Source organism: Desmodus rotundus, chromosome 8 (genome assembly GCF_022682495.2).
Source record: "Desmodus rotundus isolate HL8 chromosome 8, HLdesRot8A.1, whole genome shotgun sequence".
Lineage (NCBI taxonomy): Eukaryota > Metazoa > Chordata > Mammalia > Chiroptera > Phyllostomidae > Desmodus > Desmodus rotundus.
In genome coordinates this window covers 95,128,903-95,149,672 of record NC_071394.1, presented here as the reverse complement: position 1 = coordinate 95,149,672, position 20,770 = coordinate 95,128,903, and the positions used below count along the sequence as shown (strand labels likewise).

The 20,770-nt window shown below is 47.9% G+C and overlaps 1 protein-coding gene across 13 annotated transcripts in view; it reads left to right on the top strand.

Moving 5' to 3' along the window:
* The window catches only part of ATP2B2 (ATPase plasma membrane Ca2+ transporting 2), a 459,739-nt gene that overhangs the window by 343,961 nt on the left and 95,008 nt on the right, over window positions 1–20,770 (top strand). For all 13 annotated transcript variants that reach the window (XM_024556440.4, XM_053929679.2, XM_045192226.3 and 10 more), the window contains one exon: window positions 19,652–19,849. In XM_024556440.4, the coding sequence (XP_024412208.1) occupies window positions 19,652–19,849 (198 nt within the window). The remainder of the gene's footprint in view (window positions 1–19,651; window positions 19,850–20,770) is intronic.

The following is a 20,770-nucleotide window of genomic DNA, read 5'->3' as shown; positions in this document are numbered from 1 at the left end:
CTCGGACTCCTCAAGCTCAACTCCAGGCAGCCTCTACTAACCAATCAGTTGACTTGCAAGATGAAATGTATTTGTTGTCCCCGTCCTAGGGGCAGCAGGACAAGCCTTCAGACTGGACCACTTTCTGACAGTCAGAAGAAAAGAAGGAAAAGGACATTGAAGGAGCAGAGGTGGGAGCAGTGAGTCCTCAAAATTAATTGTCCTCAAAATTAATTGTCAAATGTAAAGCACTTGAGATCCAGGTCAGAACCATGAACTTTTCCCTCTGTAAGCCTTTAAACTCTTCTTTTAAGAAAGTCTTTAAAGGCTTACAGAGTTTAAATGCTTAAACTCTTTAAGAGTTAAAAAAAAAAACATTTTTAAGAACAATCACCCAGCTGTTATTATTCATTTATTCATTCCAATTGGTAAAAAAAAACCATTTATTTTTATGGATAATAATATTCTGAGGGCACAGTTTGATAACTTTCTTGATAAGCCTAACCATTCTCAACTGATTTCAGTTTTATTTTTTATTGAAGACTTTAGGGAGCATGCTTTTCTTCTACTGTGGGATCTGTAGCCTGCCAGCCATTCATTCCACACCTATTTGTTGAGCACCTGCTGTGTGCTGGGCTCTGTTCTAGGTAAAGGACTGTCTCCACCAACCTCCTTATGGAGCTCACAGTCTGGCAAACTAGGACAACAGCCAGCCTCAGAGTCATCTGTGTTTTTATAGGACAGTCAGTTTAATAACTGAAGAAAGAGAGAGAATGTTCTCAATCTCCTCCCAATTATCAAGGAGGCATCACGGCCAGACTTTGAGTGTCCCTGCTTTCAACCTGGCAAGGGCATGGGAATGGATGTTCCTTCTCTCCAGAGTACAGACTCATCTCCCAGAAGGAATGGCACCCAGGAGTTGACCAGGACCTATGGGTCCTCAGGCATCATAGAAACCAGATTTCTAAACCAGACACATACAACTTCTCTAGTATTTAGAATTAGCAAAACTTCAGAAACAGATTGATAAAGAAAGCATATATTCTCCCCAAACAATGCACTTCTAAATAACACTTGAGAGAGAATGTGGCAGGTTTCTAGATAAAGACTTCAGTGGACTTTGCCATAAATCAGTAGATCAATATAGTGATGACAATGGGTGCTCCAATTCGATTCACTGAGTATGTTTTCTCAGTGGTCACCATGGCTCTAGTATTAGCGTGAGCCTTGGTCGGTCCTTGATCAAGCACCACCACCCCAGGCCCCCTGAGGGAGGGGAGTAGTGCCTGGCACATGAAATGAAACAAGTGGTAACCCTTCTCTGTTGCACAGGCAGCAACAGAGGTGGCCTTTCTCAAGTTATTGGAGAGACACACAAACCATTTAAGTTACAAAAGAATCCCCAACAGTGTGCAGTTAAACATCAACATGATGGTAGGAATAGGGTGCAATTGCTTAGCCATTCCCAAAAGAGATACTCACAAGCACCAATGTCATAGGGCAACAAGAGCATAGGGTCTTGGTGTCTCAAGACCTGGGTTCTTGTCCTGGTTATGTCGCTGATAGCTGCATGAGCTCAAACAAGTCACTTCATCTCCTGGAGCCTCAGTGTCCTCTTCCATAGAGTGGAGACAAGGCTATTGGTCTCATGCAGTTCAAGTGCTTTAACCGGTAAGTTTAGGGAATAATTATCAATGCCTACTCTAGCCAATCACTGTGTGACACATTATCTCACATAACTCTGTCATCAACCTTCTGAGGTCTACAAAATATCCCCATTTTATAGCCCAAAAGGCCCAGAGAAGTTCACTTGCCTCAGGTTACCCAACTGGAAAGTGGTACGGCTAGAGCCATTGTTAGTCATCGGATGCTGTGACCACAGGGTCCAAAGCATATGGTAACAGCATTACAGAGTTAGGCCCCCAGAGGGTGTAGAAAATTCAGGGAATGGGGAATTGGCATGTCTGCTCACCAGTGTATGTCAGGCTTAGTAGGATGCTGGTGCAGTGACTTGCACAGTCACAATTTATTGAATGAATGAATGAATGAATGAGGTCAAAGACATAGTAGTTCAGAACAGCACTCAAGCTGGCTTCTGCAGCTTCAATTCCAGCTCTGCCACTTACTATTCCTGTATAACATGGGATAGTGATAGTCCCTCCCACAAGGGGTCACTTCGAGGATTAATGAGTTAACATGTGAGAGCAGGTTAGTGTAGAAGCTGGCACAGAGTAGACATGTATCATCTGTGATGATGAGGATGAGGGATTTAATGAGAGGGTTTCATATATATGCTGGGATTGAGCATTATGGCCATTGCCCAAAATGTTGTCTCAGCCAACAATCCATCCTCCCTCCTGCCCTCCCTGCCTCCCCTGTCCCCTATCCCTCCCCTTCCCACTCCCCCATCACTTTTTCCCTTCCTCTTCCCCACTCTCTCCCCCTCCCTCTCTGCCTTTTCTTCATACATAAGCACACAATATTTACTGTGCGCAATCTATAACCAAGGGCATAAAATGAAATTACACAGGCTGTGCCTTTCACAAGCTCAAATTAAGTAATCACAAGAGTCAGTTAAAATACCATTTAATAACTTCTATGTGGGGACAAGGCAGCAGAGAAGGGCCATTAGATCCGAGTGGGTAGTCAGAGGTGGCTTCCCAAAACAGGTGCTGTGAACCATCCCAGAAGGATGGGGGCTAGAGGGGCAGCCCTGCAGGTGAACAGCCAGGCCGAGAGAGAGCAAGCTGCTGGAGAGGCAGAGGGATAAGAGATAAGAGGTTTGCCACCAAACTGATAGGATCAGGAGGGCTCCCTGCACTCTCTGCACTGCACTGCATGCAAGCACAGGTTCATCCCCTCACTCTGTAGTGGGGCAGCACCCGCCACTTGGTGCAGAGCCACAGCTCTGACCCAGCAGCCTTAGAAGGCCCTGCATAAAACGTTAATGGATTCATGGATGAATGATGCAGTTATAAGAGAAGTGTGCAGAAGGATCTTGGAATTCTCCAGCAAGAAGGGCCCTTTGAGAGCTAACCTAAACCCCTCAATCAAAAGAAAGTGGAACCCAGTAGGCCATGTGGCCAGTGATGGGAGAAGATCAACATGTCTTTATTTGACTTCCCCCAAAAGCAGGGTGAATTGAGGATGGGATGCAGGTTGTCTATTTGGGAGTGGTATCAGGAATCAGAGAATGAGGAGGGGACAACAGGGAAGAGAGAAATGCCCGTGTAAGGTATACTACTGAACTGGTTACTACTGTGGGCAACAGGACTCAGTCCTGCCAGGACGCTTGCAGCGAGCATGCAGGCTGCACCTCAGGATTGTCACTCCAAGGGTACAAGGCTGGAGTGTTTGTCCTGATCCCCAGCTCCCACTGGGTGCAGTTTGGGTAGCTCCTGGCACTTCTAGGTCCCCCGCTTGGGGGCACCTAGTGACACCCAGCTGCAGGAAAAGCCCTGAAGCCGAAAACAGATTCATTGGGCACATGAGGGGGTACGGCCAGTGTGCTCAGGTTTTAACCACCACCCTGCAGCTTGGAGTAACAGAAGACTGAGAGGCTGTGGCCCTGGGCATACAAAACAAATGTCTCAGCTCCTTAGGAGATAATAGTACCAGTAATGGCTCCCATTAGTCAAGGTATTTCTCCGCACCAAGTGCTGTGCTGAGTGCATTATACGCATTGCCTCATGTAATGCACATACCCATCTTAGGAGGTAGCTACCAGTGACCCCCATCGCACAGATGGGGAAACCAAGGCCCAGAGCTACTTAAATAACTTGTTTACGGTCAGACGGCTAGAAATTTATAGAGCTAGGATTCAAACTCAGGTCTGTCTGACTCCACAGACCTCCGTAAGCCTCCAGCCTCCCAGGTGATTAGCACCTTCCAGGTAGCCCAGGTACAAGGAGCATGTCAGAATTCAAGGCTCTGAAACATTCCTCTTCAAAGGAGGCAGCATGTTGGCATGGACAGTCCAGAGAGCAGATCCAGGTACCATCAGTGATCCACCTTAGGAAGAGGCACTTTCTCCCCTCCCTATGCCTCAGTTTCCTCATCCATAAAATGGGACTATCATAATGCCTTTCCAGCTTCCTTGATGAGGATCAGCCTGGTGGGAAGAGCTTACACAGGTTTTCTGCAGTGAGGGAGAGCCAGGTTCGTGTTCTGGGGGGTATGACACAGTGGTTAAGACTTAGACTTTGGATTCAGACGAGCCTGGAGCTGAAACCCAGAGGATAGGTTTCTTTACATCCCCATACCTCAGTTTCCCCATCCATAAAACAGGGAATGAGACATAAATGGACTAATGTCCATATGGGGCCTAGCACAGTAAGTGCTATGTGCCATCATTACTTTGACTTTTATGTAAGAGACATAGGGTGGTCCCTTAACTTCAGTGAACCAAGGATTACTCATCTATAACACAGACCTCTTAATACCTGCCTTATAGAGTCACAAGGCCCAAACATGGTAATGGACATGGATGTGGATCCTCAAACAACTTTCACAAGGGAGTTCCTCTCAGCTTTCTAGGGTCTCCAAGTGTTTTCTAATTTGCTTCATAACCGTCACACCACCACCTTCCTCCCCCCACCCCCAGTCTCCCATTCTCTCCAAAATTCTTTCTTCCTGTGAGAGAATCTATTTCTAAGAGACACCTCCTGGTCCTCAGAGAAGCTGCCTTTTTAAAGACCTGAAGAAGCCAGTGTTATAGAAATGAAGACTTCTACTTTCCTGGCTTTTATTTCTGATATTGGATCTCACTGACAATTGTCCCCAAGAATAACTTCAGGCACTTAATTGGAAAGTGGGAGGGATGCCCCAGGGTGAGGCTGAGGCTGGATATGTGTGCTTCCCCAAGTCTTTTTGTGGGGCATTTAACTGGAGGCTCCCCCATCCCTCCCATGAGCAACAAGGACAGTAGAGTACACTGAGGCAGCTGAACACAGAAAAGAAGTGACTCAAGAAGACAGTGAGTATCTGCCCTGCTCCCCAGTCCTCAGTCTGAAAATGCCTTAGAGTAGACATCAGAGTTAAGCATTGCCCATCTCTCACCTCCTTTCTTCCTTTGCAAGTGTGTCTAGCAGAGGCCACATGTTGACTGAACATTTACTACGTATCAGACCAAGACAGCTGCAGTCCCTGCACTGTGGAGCTTGGAGTGAGCAGGGGAGCCAAATGTTGAGAAAAACTAATTACATTATTAATTATTAAAATAATGATAAAATGAAAAGGATTTTCCAGAGGCTATGAGAACATTCAGGAATGGGCTCAATACTGGGTGCGGGGCAGGTTCACCGAAAGGAAGGGATGAATGAGACACAAAGGGGAGAAAAACATTACAAGCAGAGGGAGCAGTACATGCTAACGCCCCGAGACAGGAAAGCACTTGATTTGAACCCCTGGGAAAGACGGTGGTGTTGCTGGAGCATAGTGGTGGAGAAGGGATGAGACATCACAAGAAAGCAGGGGCCACACTGTACAGGGTCTTCCAGATCTTGGCAAGGAAGGTGCATTTTCTCTGTGTGCAGAGGAAGCCACTTGATCATTTTAATCAAGGGCCTTACATTAACATTGCACTTTATACTTTTTTTTTTTTTTCATTTTCTTTTTTTTTTTTTACATTTTTTTTAATATATTTATTGATTATGCTATTACAGTTGTCCCATTTCCCCCCCCACTCCACTCCATCCTGCCCACCCCCGTCCCTCCCACATTCCCCCCCTATAGTTCATGTCCATAGGTCATACTTATAAGTTCTTTGGCTTCTACATTTCCTACACTATTTTTACCCTCCCCCTGTCTATTTTCCACCTATCATCTATGCTACTTATTCTCTGTACCTTTCCCCCTCTCTCCCCCTCCCACTCCCTTAATGACAACCCTCATGTTCTAGTTGTTTGCCTAGTTTGCTCTCGTTTTTGTTTTATGTGTGGCCGTTAATAACTGTGAGTTTGCTGTCATTTTTACTGTTCCAATTTTTGATCTTCTTTTTCTTAGGTAACTCCCTTTAACATTTCATATAATAAGGGCTTGGTGATGATGAGCTTCTTTAACTTGACCTTATCTGAGAAGCACTTTATCTTCCCTTCCATTCTAAGTGATAGCTTTGCTGGATACAGTAATCTTGGATGTAGGTCCTTGCGTTTAATCTTGGGTAATGTAATTATGATGTGCCTTGGTGTGTTCCTCCTTGGGTCCAGCTTCTTTGGGACTCTCTGAGCTTCCTGGACTTCCCGGAAGTCTGTTTCCTTTGCCAGATTAGGGAAGTTCTCCTTCATTATTTGTTCAAATAAGTTTTCAATTTTTTGTTCTTCCTCTTCTCCTTCTGGCACCCCTATAATTAGGATGTTGGAACGTTTCAAGGTGTCCGGGAGGTTCCTGAGCCTCTCCTCATTTTTCCAAGTTCTTGTTTCTTCATTCTTTTCTGCTTGGATGTTTGTTTCTTCCTTCTGGTCCACACCATTGATTTGAGTCCCAGTTTCCTTCTCATCACTATTGGTTCCCTGTACATTTTCCTTCGTTTCTCTTAGCATAGGCTTCATTTTTTCATCTGTTTTTCGAATAGATTCAACCAAGTCTGTGAGCATATTGATAACCAGTGCTTTGAACTGTGCATCTGATAGGTTGGCTATCTCTTCGTCGCTTAGTTGTATTTTTTCTGGAGCTTTGAAGTGTTCTGTCATTTGGGCCATTTTTTTTTTTTTTTTTTGTCTTGGCGCGTCTGTTACTTTAAGGGGCGGAGCCTTAGGTGTTCACCGGGGCGGGGTAATGCTGGTCGCTGCGCTGTGACGCTGTACGTGGGGGAGGGGCCGAATGGGAGCAATGGCGCCCGCCTCACTCTCCTCCGGATTTCAATCTTTCACTCCGATACCCACAATCAAACTGGGCCCCTCTGGTGCTGGTTCCCGAGTAAGTGGGCCTGTGCACACTCTAGGCCCCTGTGGGTCTCTCCAACAACCTCTTCTGTGAGGCTGGGAGTCTCTCCTGCTGCCGCCCCAACCCCCAGGGGCGCTTTCAATCAGAGGTTTGAGGCTTTATTTCCCGTAGCTGGAGCCCTGGGTTGCACAGTCTGCTTTGTTGTCCGCCGTTCGTCAGGTTTATCCGTGGGCGAATTTGGTGCCGCGCGGGGTGCTGCCCGCTGCTCTGCCTGCCCCACTCTCCGCCACTCTGAGTCCGGCCCTCTCGGTTTATCTGCGCAGATGTGGGGCCGCAGGGTCTGCTAGTGCTCGGACTGCCTGCGCCATTTGTCCCACACTCCGCCAGTCTCAGTCCCGCCACAGCCGCGCAAGTCCTCTCCACCCCGGTGCCCGTCTCCGCCCCTCCTACCAGTCTGGATGAATGGTTATTTTCTATTTTCTTGGTGTTGGTCCCCCTTGTTGTTCGATTCTCTGTCAGTTCTGGTTGTGCGAGGAGGCGCAGTGTGTCTACCTACGCCGCCATCTTGGTTCTCCTCGCACTTTACACTTTTAAAACATCCCTCTGGCGACTGAGTGAAAAATGGATTGAGGGTAAGAGCAGGGAGACCAGTGAGATGGCTACTGAAGCCATCCTAGACTGATGTGGGGTGGTCATGTCTGAAATAAGTGTTTGTTTGGGTGCCTGTACACATAGGTAGTAAGTGATGAAGCAAAGATTCTAACCCAGGAATGTTTGTCCCCATGATCACTCCATCCAAAGGTTATACTGAAAACAAACCTGTATTTTCTTACAATACAGATTGATTTCCCCCTTTAAGTTAAACTTTCAATTACTCAAATAAAACATGGACACATTTTCCTGGGTAAAGTTAAAATATTTCAATCAAAGCTAAAGTTCATTTGATCAATGCAATTAATTGTGGTAATATTTTCCCTACTCAGAGGTCCCATCTTCATGTGTTTGGAGTAGATCCTTGCAGACATTTTGCTACAGATTTTATATATATATAAAACTATTGTTTTGTTTTCTGTATTACATAAATGGAATCAAACTATACATGTTGCTGTGCAACTTGGGTTTTTTTTCACTCAACAGTTTGTCTTGGAAAGCCTTCTATGCTAGTACACATATATGGATCTTTTTTTTTTTAACTGTTGCATAGTATTTTATGGACTGGATGTACCACAGTTTATTTAGCCCACTCACTTTCCAAAGACAGAAATGCATTTTTCTATAAATGTTGTAGCTTCTGAAGGGCTTGTGGATTTTTTTTTCTTTCAAAATACAGGACTTTTATTTATGCTAATGGAGGAACCCACACCACAGTGACAACACAAATATTTAGCAACACCCAGTCTGGTGACTAAGTTTTCCCATTTCCTTTCAGGTGCTTGGCATCCCTGGGAGCTAGCTCTTGTCCATTGCCAAGTCTCTGTTTATAGCAAGAGGCTGTCTAGAGAGCAACAAGGAGAATGGTGGAATTGTTGGCTTTGATTTCAGTGCTAGGTCCTGAAGCAGGCAGCCTGGCATCGTGTGAAAAGAGTATAGCTGTGGAGCCTCAGAGACTTGGGTTCAAACCTTGGCTTCAGTTGTGTAACCCTGAGCAAGTCACTTTTTCTCTTTGAGCCTCAGTTTACCCACCCATAAAATGGAGTTTATAATCCTAACCCTGTAGAATGACTGGGAGGATTAAATGCAAATCACATGTGTAAAGTGATGGTCACATAACAGCACATACATGGGCAGGGGGTGGGGGTCCTACATCTCTGAAAGGATCACTCAAGGTCACAGAACAATGAGTAGACAGAATATTCTACCACTGCTGCCAATGCAATGTGGGGGTGGCATTTGAGTTGAAAAGGGAGTAAAGGGATTTTCTGTCCAGATTCTGAACACCAACTGTGTGCCAAGCACTGCCCATGTGCACCTCCTTTCATCTTCACCCCAGTAGGCAGGACTAGGTTGCCCCTCTGATCCAGTGTGAGGATGGGGAAACTGAGAGGGGACACCACTTACCCAGGGTATCAGTAAGTGGTAGAGTGAAGTCTGGTGCTCCATCCCCTCTGCCTTTGCAAGCCATCCTGGGAGGCTGCAAGCAGAAGCTCTAAAGAGTGCCCCCTCCTGGAGAGATAGGGAAACTCCTCTCATGATGATCTGTCTGTGTTCAACGGTTAAGACCGCTGCACAGTAGAGAAAAACAGCTTTTCTGACCTCCATTTTTCCAAAGGGATGAGCTAAAGGCTTCTCAGAGGTCTCCTCAGGACATTCTGAATCAAACCTCTAAATGACAGAGAGATAATATGAAATAGACATAATTTTGTGCAATAAGGTTCAGTTCTTTAAAGTTCACTTGAGCAAGATGAGTGTCCTCTCCCTTGGTGAGTCAGGAATCAGTCCAGCCTGACTGTGCTGCTGGATCACCCTGTACCTGGGCCAAGTAATTTCTCTAATTTCCCCACCCATCAAATAGGAGGGTGATGCTGGCTGGCCATGGACTTGCCTTGCTATAACAGTCAGGGAACCAAAGGGCAAGGACTAGGGGGACTTCAAGGGTAGGGTTGTCAGATTTAACAAACAAAAATACAGGATATCCAGTTAAATTTGAATTTCAAATAAACAAAATAACATTTTCATTAGTATGTCCCCAGTATTACATGAAGCACAACTTACGCTAAAAATTATTTGCTGTTTATCTGAAATTCAAATTTAACTGGATGTCCTACATTTTATCTGGCAACCCTATTCAGGGCCCCCAGCTCCACTGGACCCCCCATTATTTGGTACAGATAACTGATATTTTCACAGTTTCAAGATGAGTACCTGGCCACCCACCTTCAAACCAGATTCCCACCACCTACTCCCACACACCCCCATATCCACTCCCCTGCCCACAGAATTCTTACAATGGAAACTGAGGTGGAAATTCAGCCTGACTTGGGGGAAAGACAAGTGGTGGATTTAAAGCAGTGGAGAAATCTGTGTTCACATGTGTGTCAAAATGTTTAGAGGGTGCTGGTTGACGTGGTTCAGTGCATTGAGTACCAGCCTGTGAACCAAAGTCTAGGGCACATGCCTGGGTTGCAGGCCAGGTCCCCTGTAGGGGGTGTGCAAGAGGCAACCACACATTGATGTTTCTCTCCCTCTCTCCTTCCCCTCCCCTCTCTAAAAATAAATAAGTAATATCTTTTTTAAGAAGTTGGTTAGAGTGATGGTGCCTGGGGTGTTTACAAGCAACTGGTCCCCTTCCGTGCCATGTCCATGTGCACATAAACTAGTGGACATCATGTCCACATGTTTTACAGAGAAACCAGCCAGTACTGTGGCCATACACATTCACACCAGTGGTTAAATGCTGCATCCACAGCTGTGTGCTGCATCTGCGTGCACTTGTGCATGGCTAGATGCCGGTTCTGTGTGTGACCATGTGAACTGATAAACACTGCCTGCATGTCATCACCCATAATGGATCCATAGAAAAGCCCACCTGGGATCATGACATATCAGAGAGACACCCTCATCCTGCACCCACCCATCAGTAATCATCACACCGAGATGTGATCATAAACTCCAGGCACTGTACTCATGCCCACCATGCCCCCCATGCCCACTGGACCATAACCATTAGATTTGTTCTGAACTTAGAGCAACTGCCCAGACACAGACCAAGCAGGAGCCCACACTGGGCTCTTTTCCCACAGTGGCATTATTGAACCCATGTTTGTTAAATGGCTCTTACAGGTGGCACATGGCCACCCAGGTGTACCGGCACCTCTGGGTGGCCTCAGCACCCACATCTCCATGTCTGGTCCCCAGTGATGCAGGAAAGAGTGGGAGCCTTAGGGCCTGCTGTGTGCTGACACGAACAGCCTCCTATAGAGTATGATGAAATCAGCATCCAGAAGATAGTGGCAGCAAAGGGTGCATCTCAGTTGACACTTGACCCCCAGGGCCAAAACCTGGCACAGGATAGATTCCCAATAAATGTGTTAGTGAAAGAATGACCTGGGTGACAAATGCTATCAGGGAAGGTCAAGAAGGATGGGTTGTTCTTGCTGGGAAAATCAAGGAAGGCTTTTAGGAGGTGGTGGTAAATTTTCATCTAGGTCTCAGAACACTAAATAGCTTGACAGAGGGGAGGGTTGGGCGTCCTGGTTTAGGAGCTAGATGAACCAACACAGAGGTAGACAAATGCCAGGTATGTTATGAGGTCGGTCACCTGGCAAGAAAGTGGGATAAACACAGTAGGACTGAGAATGAGGCAGGAGAGTTCTTTGGCACAACCTCAAAGAGGCTACTGTCAGCCCAGGTGTTGAATGCAGCTGTGAATGGGGAGCCATAGAAGGTTGTAGAGCAGGGCAGGGATGCTGTCAGAGCAACCTTGAGTGTGAGCTCCTAACTCCACACTGCCTGATCTCTTCTGGTTTCCTTCCTCTCACACCTTATTGCTAGTTTCTCTTTCTCCAGACTTTTTCAGCCACCAGCAGAAGACAGATGGTCTGAGTATGGTCCCCATTGGACTCAATTCTGCGTTTGTCAGCTTTTCAAACCACAGCGCTTATTCCCTCTTCTGCTGCCCCAAGGCAGGTAGTGAGCCTGATCATGGGCAACTTTCAGGAAAGGAAACTGGCCCTTTGGGAGATGTCAAGTCCTGCAGAAGAAAGGGAAAGGTGGTCATAGGCTAAGCCCAGGCTCTGTCCCCCACCCACTGTGTGTGCTAGACAAGCTGCTACCAGGGCCTCGGCAGTAACCTATATGTGCCAGGGTTGTTGGTGTGGCTCAAAGCACCTGGCAGGTTAGCTCCCTCTCTCCTTCTCCCCCAGGTCAGTGGTTCTTCAACCAGAGCCTGCATTCCTGTCCCCTGGCAGGGTTATCACAATTATTGGGCACATGCCTGGGCCCCACCTCCAGCAGATCCAAGGCAGTAGGTCTGGGTGTGCCCAATAATTTGCATTTCTAACATGTGTCCAAGTGATACTAAAGCTGCTGGTCTGGGAACCACGAAGTCTTTGACCTGACTCTGCGTCCCTGGGGAACTCTTAAGACTCTCATGTCCCAGGCCTCACCTGAGCCCAATTTTCATCAGAATCTCTAGGTTTGGAGCCCAGACATTAATATTTTTTTAAATTCCCTGGTGATTCTGTGTACACTCAAGTCAAGAGGTAGTCAGGGGGAGGGGTATCAGATTAGCAGCTGATACTTTCCAAGTTCCTACCATGTGCCAGGTGCCAGCTCGTGCACAGTAGATGGGCTTCCTCCTCCCACTGCCTCTGTGGGGCACATGCTATCATTGTTCCCAAGTTGCATGAGAGGAAGCTAAGGCTCAGAGAGAGGAAGTCACCTGCCCAAGGTCACACAGCAGGGAAGTAGTAACTCTCAGACTTAGGTCTCTCCTCCCATTCACTGTTTTGTCTTCAATGCTGTGAATTCCCGAACATCCCAGCAGTGATGCCTTTATAAACTTCCCACTCTCCCTGGCCTCTAACAGGGCACATAGACATGGATTCCCCTCACACGTGCAGCCCCCATGCCACATATCTGTGTGTGCCTAGGCCTGTGCACAGACACACAGCCACATCCTGAGTGTCTGCACACCTGCACAGACAGCCTTCCACACACACTTTGTCACACATCTGCCTTCTCAGGGGCCTCACAGGCACCACCTGGTTTGAATCTTGTTTCCATTTTTTAAATGCATGCAGCAGGGCCATGAAGCCACCTTTAGTTTTCCTGGGAAAGCACTCACAATTTGTTCCATCTGAAATGTCCTAAGTACCCCAGAGTGACAGGATCAGGCTGGTTTGAATCAATGGCTCATGTCACCTTAATCAGGGAAGGTCACTGTAGGGCATTTGTTCCAAGCAGGCACAGCCCATCCTTGACTAGATCAGGCTGGAGTAGGGTAGGTGTGAGCCCTGAGCTCTGTGGAAAGAGGCCTGACTCAGTTGCCCTCCCAACAGAAGGACCCTGTGCCTCAGTGTACACATCTGCATAAGGGGTGATCGCAATAGAAGAGGAGGGCTTTACAATTCACAAAGCACTGTCAGAGCTTTGGTTCTGTTTGATCCTCAAGAGAGATAGCCAAGGGCCTCTTGCCCCCATAGTGGGTGAGTGATGTACTCAAGCTCACCCAGCAAGTAAAGATGAATCTAAACCAGGTCTCGGGACCAAGTGAGGGGTGTGTCATGGCTGCAACGATGGTTCTGATACATCTAAGACAGTGGCAATGCCAACAGAAATATCTGGGAGGCACATTCCAGACTCAGACTATCAGTAGTGATAGTGTGGTAGTTAATGGTAGTATGGTAGCTGGTAGTAATGGTGGTAGTTAGTAGTAACAACTGCATCTATCATTTATAAGGGCCATCTGTGCCAGGCACTTTTTACACACAGCATATTCCCGATCTTCCGTCAATCCCATAAGACACTTTTACTTTTATCCCGTTTCACAGAGGTGGAAACTGAGGCTCAGAGTGGGAAATGATTTGTGCAAGGCACCAACTCGGAACCAAAGAGCAGCTGGGATTTGAACCCAGCTCTGAAGTCACTGGAAACAAGGGCCCAGTTGCACCCCTGGAAACAGCCTGCCCTCAGCTTGCTTCTGCCTTCCCCCTCACCACTGCCTCTGCAGCCGTGGCCTCCTGCCCACAGCATCTGAGGGAGCAACTGCTTTTCACAGTAGCACAGAGCAGCATATAGAGAGTCTAAGGGACACAGCTACTGTGCTTACTTTTTACTTTAAATCATTTGCTCAGACACCAGACAGGTCCATTCAGCCTTACAATGGCCCTCAAATATCAAATAGCTTCAGTGGGCAAAGTTCACTCCGGCTCCCACAGGGGTTGAAAAAATTCCTTGGGTCCCTTTGCTGGAAACAAGGATGCTCAGCCTCCAGGGGTCTCAGAGCAGAGGTGGTCAGAAGTCATCTTGATGGCCTGGAAAACTCACTCTGAGGCCCTCCCAGGAGCCAGAGTCCCCTACTTTTAATTGATCCAAGCTTGTCAGCATGAGGTAGCTTGTTTTGGTGCCCCATACACAGAAAGAGTGAAGCCCTATGGTTACTAGGGCAGAAAGTAAGTCATGTTGTATATCCCATTGTCTCATCTTGACCCTTTATTCTGACCTCTAACCCGGTCCCTGTGCCTTTACTTACCTCTATCCCCTATTTATTCTGACTAATTATTCATGTCCTACCTCTAAAGCAGCTCATGAAAGTTTGTCTCATACAGAAAGATTTTTAATAACTCAAGTGAGGAATTCAAGCAGAGGGAAGAAAGGAGAAATAAGATGATGATTCACAGGCATAATACGTGCCACTGCAGTGCAGCTCCAAGAGGGGAACTGCAAGTTCAGTGCTGAGCTACCAGGCAGGCAAGGGGAAGAGGGCAACGAGTTGAGTTCCATGAACCAAAGACTCTGTTAGATGATCACCCTCTCACCCTCACCACAAGGCGCTCATAATGATGACCCTTTATAGCACATGAGAGATGTGTCCTCTTATATGGAGACCATCTGTCCCCTCTCCTGAGGGGCAAACCAAGGATGCTTTAGTCACATTGGCTTTTTCCAAGCCCTTTGGGGTTTCTTATGCCTTTGAAGACTTCCGCTCCACACCCACACCCTATACCTGATTAACCCCTGCTTTTTCTTCCAAACTCACCTAATTACACTTCCTCCAGGAAACCCTTCCTGGCAGCCCAGTCTTCCCCACTGCAGTGGCCCCAATATATAGAACAATGTTCGACTCCTAGTCAGTTCTCGATAAATACTTGTTGATCGTTTAAAGAAGTAAGTGGGTGATCGGATGCATACCATCTAATACAGCCCTAACTACTTTCTCTACCTTGACAGGGCTGCATAGAGGAGGAGGAACCCAGGCTTCTTTAAATAAGAGGCTCCTGAGTACCTGGGGCCCTGGCGTCTGTGACAGGACACCCATGGCCAGTAGTCCAGCTGCTGCATGCACTCTCCCTTTCCCTCCTCCCTACATCACTCACCCACCTTCAGCTCTCCTCTAAGGGAGTCCTTCTCTCTGCCCCCAAAATATCCTAAGCTGGCATTCACTGTCCCCCTGAGCTTTCCTTAACAGGAAATGTGTCCCCCAGAGCCAATGTGGGACAGGGGTGGGTCAGAGAATTTCAATCACAATGTCCAGCTCCCTGAGGTCCAAGCACATGCCCTCCAGCCAGACGTCAGGAAGTTTATTTGGAATAGCCTGCGTTTTTAATGTTTGTGACAAATTTCCATTTGTTTGAAACACAGTGCCGACCAGACAAAACCCCTCTGATGGCCTGAGGCTACCATTTCTAGCATTCAAGGCTGTATCCAAAATGGCTGAGAGAGAGGAAGGCGTTCTAAGCAGAGGAATTAGGGAACTGGCAGAGGCAAAAGCTTAATGGCTGGGGACAAAAATAGTGTGTGTCCAGGACAGAGATGAAGTTTGGGGCAAGGATTCCTCAAATATCCAATGACAGCCGGAAGCCATTACAACAAATAATTTCTTTGCAACTAAGTCCCCCACTCTGCACTTGGCTCTCTCCTTTTACGTAATAAGCAGAACACACACACACACTCTAACTCTGGGTGCTGGAGTATTTTTTACTGTGAAGGCACACTTACTGCACCTTTGCAGTTTAGAGAGCATTCACACACATTTCCCTCTGGATGGCTCACCACAGCCTAGGGGTTATTTTGTTCCCATTTACTGAAGACAAAACTGAGTCTCTGAAGGATGAAACAACTGGCCCAAGTTCATCCACAAACCAGACTCCTTGCTTAGTGCTCTGCCCTCTGCCTCTTGCACAAAAAGAAACTAATGTCTGGAACCCCACTACCCCATACCACATCCCATACCAATTCCTGGGCATTTGTGTTTCTGAATTTTCAGGACCTAGCTGGCCTCACCCAGCAATATTTGACCTGGTGTATTAATTTTTAATATGTTAAACAGTGAGATGCTCTTTAATCTAACTTGAATTGCCAGCATCATTTGTCTCTCACACCAGCCCCAGTTATTTCTGCTCCCCAAACTAGGCCTGTTAATTTTCAGCCAGAAGGCAGGAAGGCTATGTGAGTCCACTCCTGGGAAGGGGGCGACAGGTGGTCTTGATAGGCTGTTCCACCTGTAGGTCCTCAAAACACTGTCTTTGGATACAAGGTATCAGAACTACCAGTTCCCAGCCTTCAGCCAAGCCAGTCCTTGATGTCACACGTGAGGAAACTGAGGCCCAGAGAGGAGAAACGGCTTGTCTGCAGTCACACAGCCCTTTCACAGTGCCTGTCCTCACTTGATGGTCCTCCTCCCCGTCTCAGTGAAATCCTACCTGTCCAGTCTTCCTCCTCCAGGAGGTAGTGATGAATTACCCACACCACCTCAAACTGGACAACAATGTGCGATATTCTCACCTGGTGCCAGACAAACCAGATCTTACAGGAGACATCCTGCTGTGCCCCACCCCACTCCTGTGAAGAAGGCCCTGCCATTGCCCACATTTTACAGATGGGGAAACTGAGGCACCAAGAGTCACTTAACCAGAGTCACTCAGAACTGGGATTTGACAGCTGAGTCCAAACCCCACCCAAGTCTTAGGGCTCAATATCCCCAGCTCCAGCTCAGCCCACCTTCCCCTGGGAGACAGAGGTAAGTGAGACCTTGTGGCCACCATCTGCCAAATATTTTTATTTTGTGAGCTGTTATTTCTGAAAAACAGAGGGGCTCACAGAAGCCTGGGGGTGGGCAGGGCAGGACACAACTGAGGAGAGTAGAGGAAGTGACAGAGAGGCTATTCTGCTCTGTCCCAGGACCCAGGATCTCAATGTTGGGCCTGTGAATCCCCAGTGTGACTAAACCCCTGATCCACAGCCAGATTCCCAGAACTAGAGAACAATCACATTTTCAACTGGTCACACTGTAGACTCCAGAATGTTTGAATCACAGACCCTCAGAAGATTCAGCAACTCACCTCTATCTGAGTCAATCAGAAGGGGCCCAGGAGATGGACATGGGCTGTCCCCACCCCTGCCAAACTTCCTAGTGAAGCTCTTTATTTACACCAAACTTTATGAGGAGCCCCAAAATATGAACAGACCCCAGCAGGGCCACTTCAGGGCTTGCAGACCTTGGAACCCTGGATTCTTAGGGCCCATTCATCCTATTGAACTCCCCTAATGTCAAGATGAGGAAACTGAGTCACAGAGAAAGGAATTGGGTGGCCAAAGGCACAGCAAACTGCTGTAACAGGCCAATGTTGACTGGTCATAGCCCCCTTCCTTAGAGGCCCACCACCCTCTTTAGTTCTCCCTTCTTCCCTTTATCAAAACCCACTCCCAGGAAAAAGCAGAACTGGCACTTTTAGTTAAAGAAATGAAGCCCAAGTGGAAGAATTTCAGCCATTTGCTGTGGATAGAAATGGACAAAAGAAGAAAGACAAGGAACCTTCCTGCAGTTCCTAGAATCACACTACATCATGTGTGATTGGAACAGGGCTGGCCTGGGTTCTCAGGGCCAAGGAGCTGCCCCAAGGCAGCAACTTGGTCTCATGAATGCCTCAGTCTACCCATCTGTAAAATGGTCAAAACCCAACTCTGGAATCCCTCATTCTCAGTGCACAGGCAGGACCTTGGATCTCCAGAGCTTACCTGCACTAATAGGCAAGGCAGGTGCAGGAGCCAACCCTGGGCTATCCTGCAGGGATATCTCAGCCACTCTGGCACTTGGAGGCTTCCAATGGAGGTCTCATTGTCAGCATTAGAGGAGGCTCAGCACCTAAGCCCTCAATGGGGACATGACCATCTATCTCCCTGCACCCCTGAGCCATAGACTGCTGGACCCCCAGAACCACTGAGCTTTTACATCCATGAGCCACTGGACTCTTCTGTTCACATCACCAGCACAGCCTGGGCCCACAGTGGAGGTTAAGGAAATATGCATTGAATGAATGGATGGATGAATGAGCCAACAAATGACAGACTTAGAATCCTATAACTGTGTGACATTAGACCACATGTTCCCCTAACTGTAACAGCAGTAAGTTTCATCACTCTGACCCCAGCTTGCTAATAATGGTGTTGTTCTGAGGATCCCTCTGGATTCACCCTTCTCATGGGTAGACTGAGGCAGAAGTCTGATGAGGTGTGTGTCCCTCCTTCTCCCCTCCTGGTCCACCCCCCAGCTGTCTTCATTAAACTGTCGGCGATCTGGGGTAGGCTGGCCTCAGGGACAAGACAGACATTGCCCAGCTTCAGGGGACTATTTGTTCTACATTTTCCACAATGACACCCTAGGCCAGGCTCATAACACTTGAGCATGTCACCTTCATTCAGTGGGTGGGAGGATTCTAAGGTGGTTGGTGGCTTCAAGTGCCAGGCCCTGAGGGAAAGAATTGGTCTTTTCCCCAAGGCACAGGTGGGACACAAACCCCAAAACAGGTAAGCCCTGCTGTGGTCAAGGCCGTGCTAGAGATGACAGCTGGGAGATGCAGTCTGCCTGGGGTGGAAAGGAAGGCCTCACAGCACAGGGGCCCTGAGAATGGCCTCACCAGCATAGATGGAAGGAAAGGCTCTTCCTAGCTCACTGAACAACATGAGCAAGATAGGAAGTGTACCAGGGCACTGGTTAGGGACAAATTAAATGACATGCCAGGGATTTGGGGTGACACAAGGTAGGATCAAAAGAAAGAGAGAAGCAAGGGGAAGCACTTGCCTTTGAAGGGGCCCAGTACCCAGTGAAGCTGGCCCCTTCCACTGGATCTGGCCTCTGTCTGTCACACACCTGAATTTCCACCATGAGAGGTTTCTGTTTCAGGCTCCTCTTCCACAGCACAAATGCACCTGAGGGAAGGTGGAGCCATAACCACTAGCGTCAGTTGAGCATCCACCCCCCCCCCAGGCACCACTCGAACATGTCATATGTGTCCACTAGGCAGTCACCTCCTCAGGGCAGGCACTTTGTCCTGTCTGCTGCTCTATCCCAACATCCAGAACGGTGCCAGGCACGTAGTAGGCACTCAGCAAATACTCACTGACTGCATGAATTATCTCATGAGATGCTCACAAGCACCTGTGGGTTACATATGCTCACCATCCCCATTGCAAAGGAAAGCACTAAGGCTCAGAGAGCTAAGGGCACAGTCTGGGATTCGCACCCAGGCAGAAGCTTCTGAGTCTGTGCTCAACCAGGCAGACAAGTGCAAAGCAGGAGCAAGGGTGCAGGTGCAAGGTCAGCATGATGGTGGCTGCTGTAACAAATGACCACAAACCTGGTGGCTTTGAACAGGACAAATGTATTCTTTAACAGTTTTGGAGGCCAGAAGTCTGAAATCAAGGTGTTGGCAGGGCCATGCTCCCTCCAAAGGTTCTAGGGAACTTTCCAGTCCTTCACTCTTCCAGCTTCTGTTGGCTCTGGGATTTCCTTGGCTTGTGGCTGCATCACCCCAATCTCTACTTCATCTCCACACAGGCTTCTTTCCCTCTGTGTCTGTGTCTTCTCCTCTTCCGTCTCTTACAAGGACACTGGTCACTGGGTTTGGGGCTCATCTGGATAATCAAGGGCGACCTCATCTCAAGATCCTTAATCATATTTGCAAAGACCATTTCCCCAAATAAGGTCACATTCACAGGTTGTGGGGAGCACTGGGCACTAGGCTTCACTCCCTGTCCTTTGCCATGTGGCCAGACCCACTTGTGACAATTCTAGGAATATGTGTATCGCTCCTGGGCCCTCCAGGCTAACCTCTCTGCACTCTGTCCACAGGTTTGCCAGGCACTGCTCCAGACCTGGAAAAGAGAAAGCAGATTTTTGGACAAAACTTTATACCTCCAAAGAAGCCAAAAACCTTCCTGCAGCTCGTGTGGGAAGCGCTGCAAGATGTGACGCTGATTATCCTGGAAATCGCGGCCATTATCTCCCTGGGGCTGTCCTTCTACCACCCACCTGGCGAGAGCAATGAAGGTAAGTCAGGGGGCCCTCAGACCCCTCCCTGCAACATGCGTGCCTGGCTGCACCAGAGGGCACTCAGCTCACTCCCACTGCTCCTTCCAGGTGAGGAAACCAGGCCCAAGGGCACCCACAGCCAATCAGTGGCTGAGCCAGATCCTGGGCTCAGGGCCCCGCCTCCAGTGTTCCCGTGTGTGAAATGCAAGGGCTGGGCCAACAGCAGTAATAATTATAATGATCATTTATTGAGCACTTACAGCATGCCAGGCTCTGTGCTGAGATGGTGTCCTTCTAACAGCCCCATGAAGGAAGGTCTATGATTATGCCCATTTTACAATCAAGGGAACCAAGACCCAGAAAAGTGCATTCACTTGCTCATGGTCACTCAGGTAATGAAGAGTCATTAGGTTTTGCAGTGGAGCTCGTTAGAGAAACTGCTGCCCAGGCCCGTCCCTGAGAGAGTCTGGTTCTGTTGGAAGGAGTCCGAGTGAGGGTGACTCCACACTTGGAGCATATGTCCAGAGTGCTCTCTGAGGGCTTCCCACTCTCACATCTGAGGACAAAGTCCCCAAATTGCTTGCCTAGTGGGCTGCATTCACACTCTGATTTGACGGTGCTTCAGCCCCATTCACAGAGGTCCCTCTCAGGTTCCCTGCCTGCTGGGTGCTCCAGCTTCTGATGGACCCACCTTCAGCTTTAAAGAGGGGCTTCTCCTCAGAACCCCTCATTCACTGAGTCACTCACTCACTCATTGAGGTGTGCAACTGTGAAAAAAATATATGCACCAGATATTCTAGAACTGGGATTGCAAATTACAGCCCACAGGCCAAATCAGGCTCACTTTCCTGCTTTTGTATGACCCATGAGCTAAGATTGGTTTTTATATTTTTTAATGGTTGAAAAAAATAAAAATAATACTATTCTGTGACATGTAAC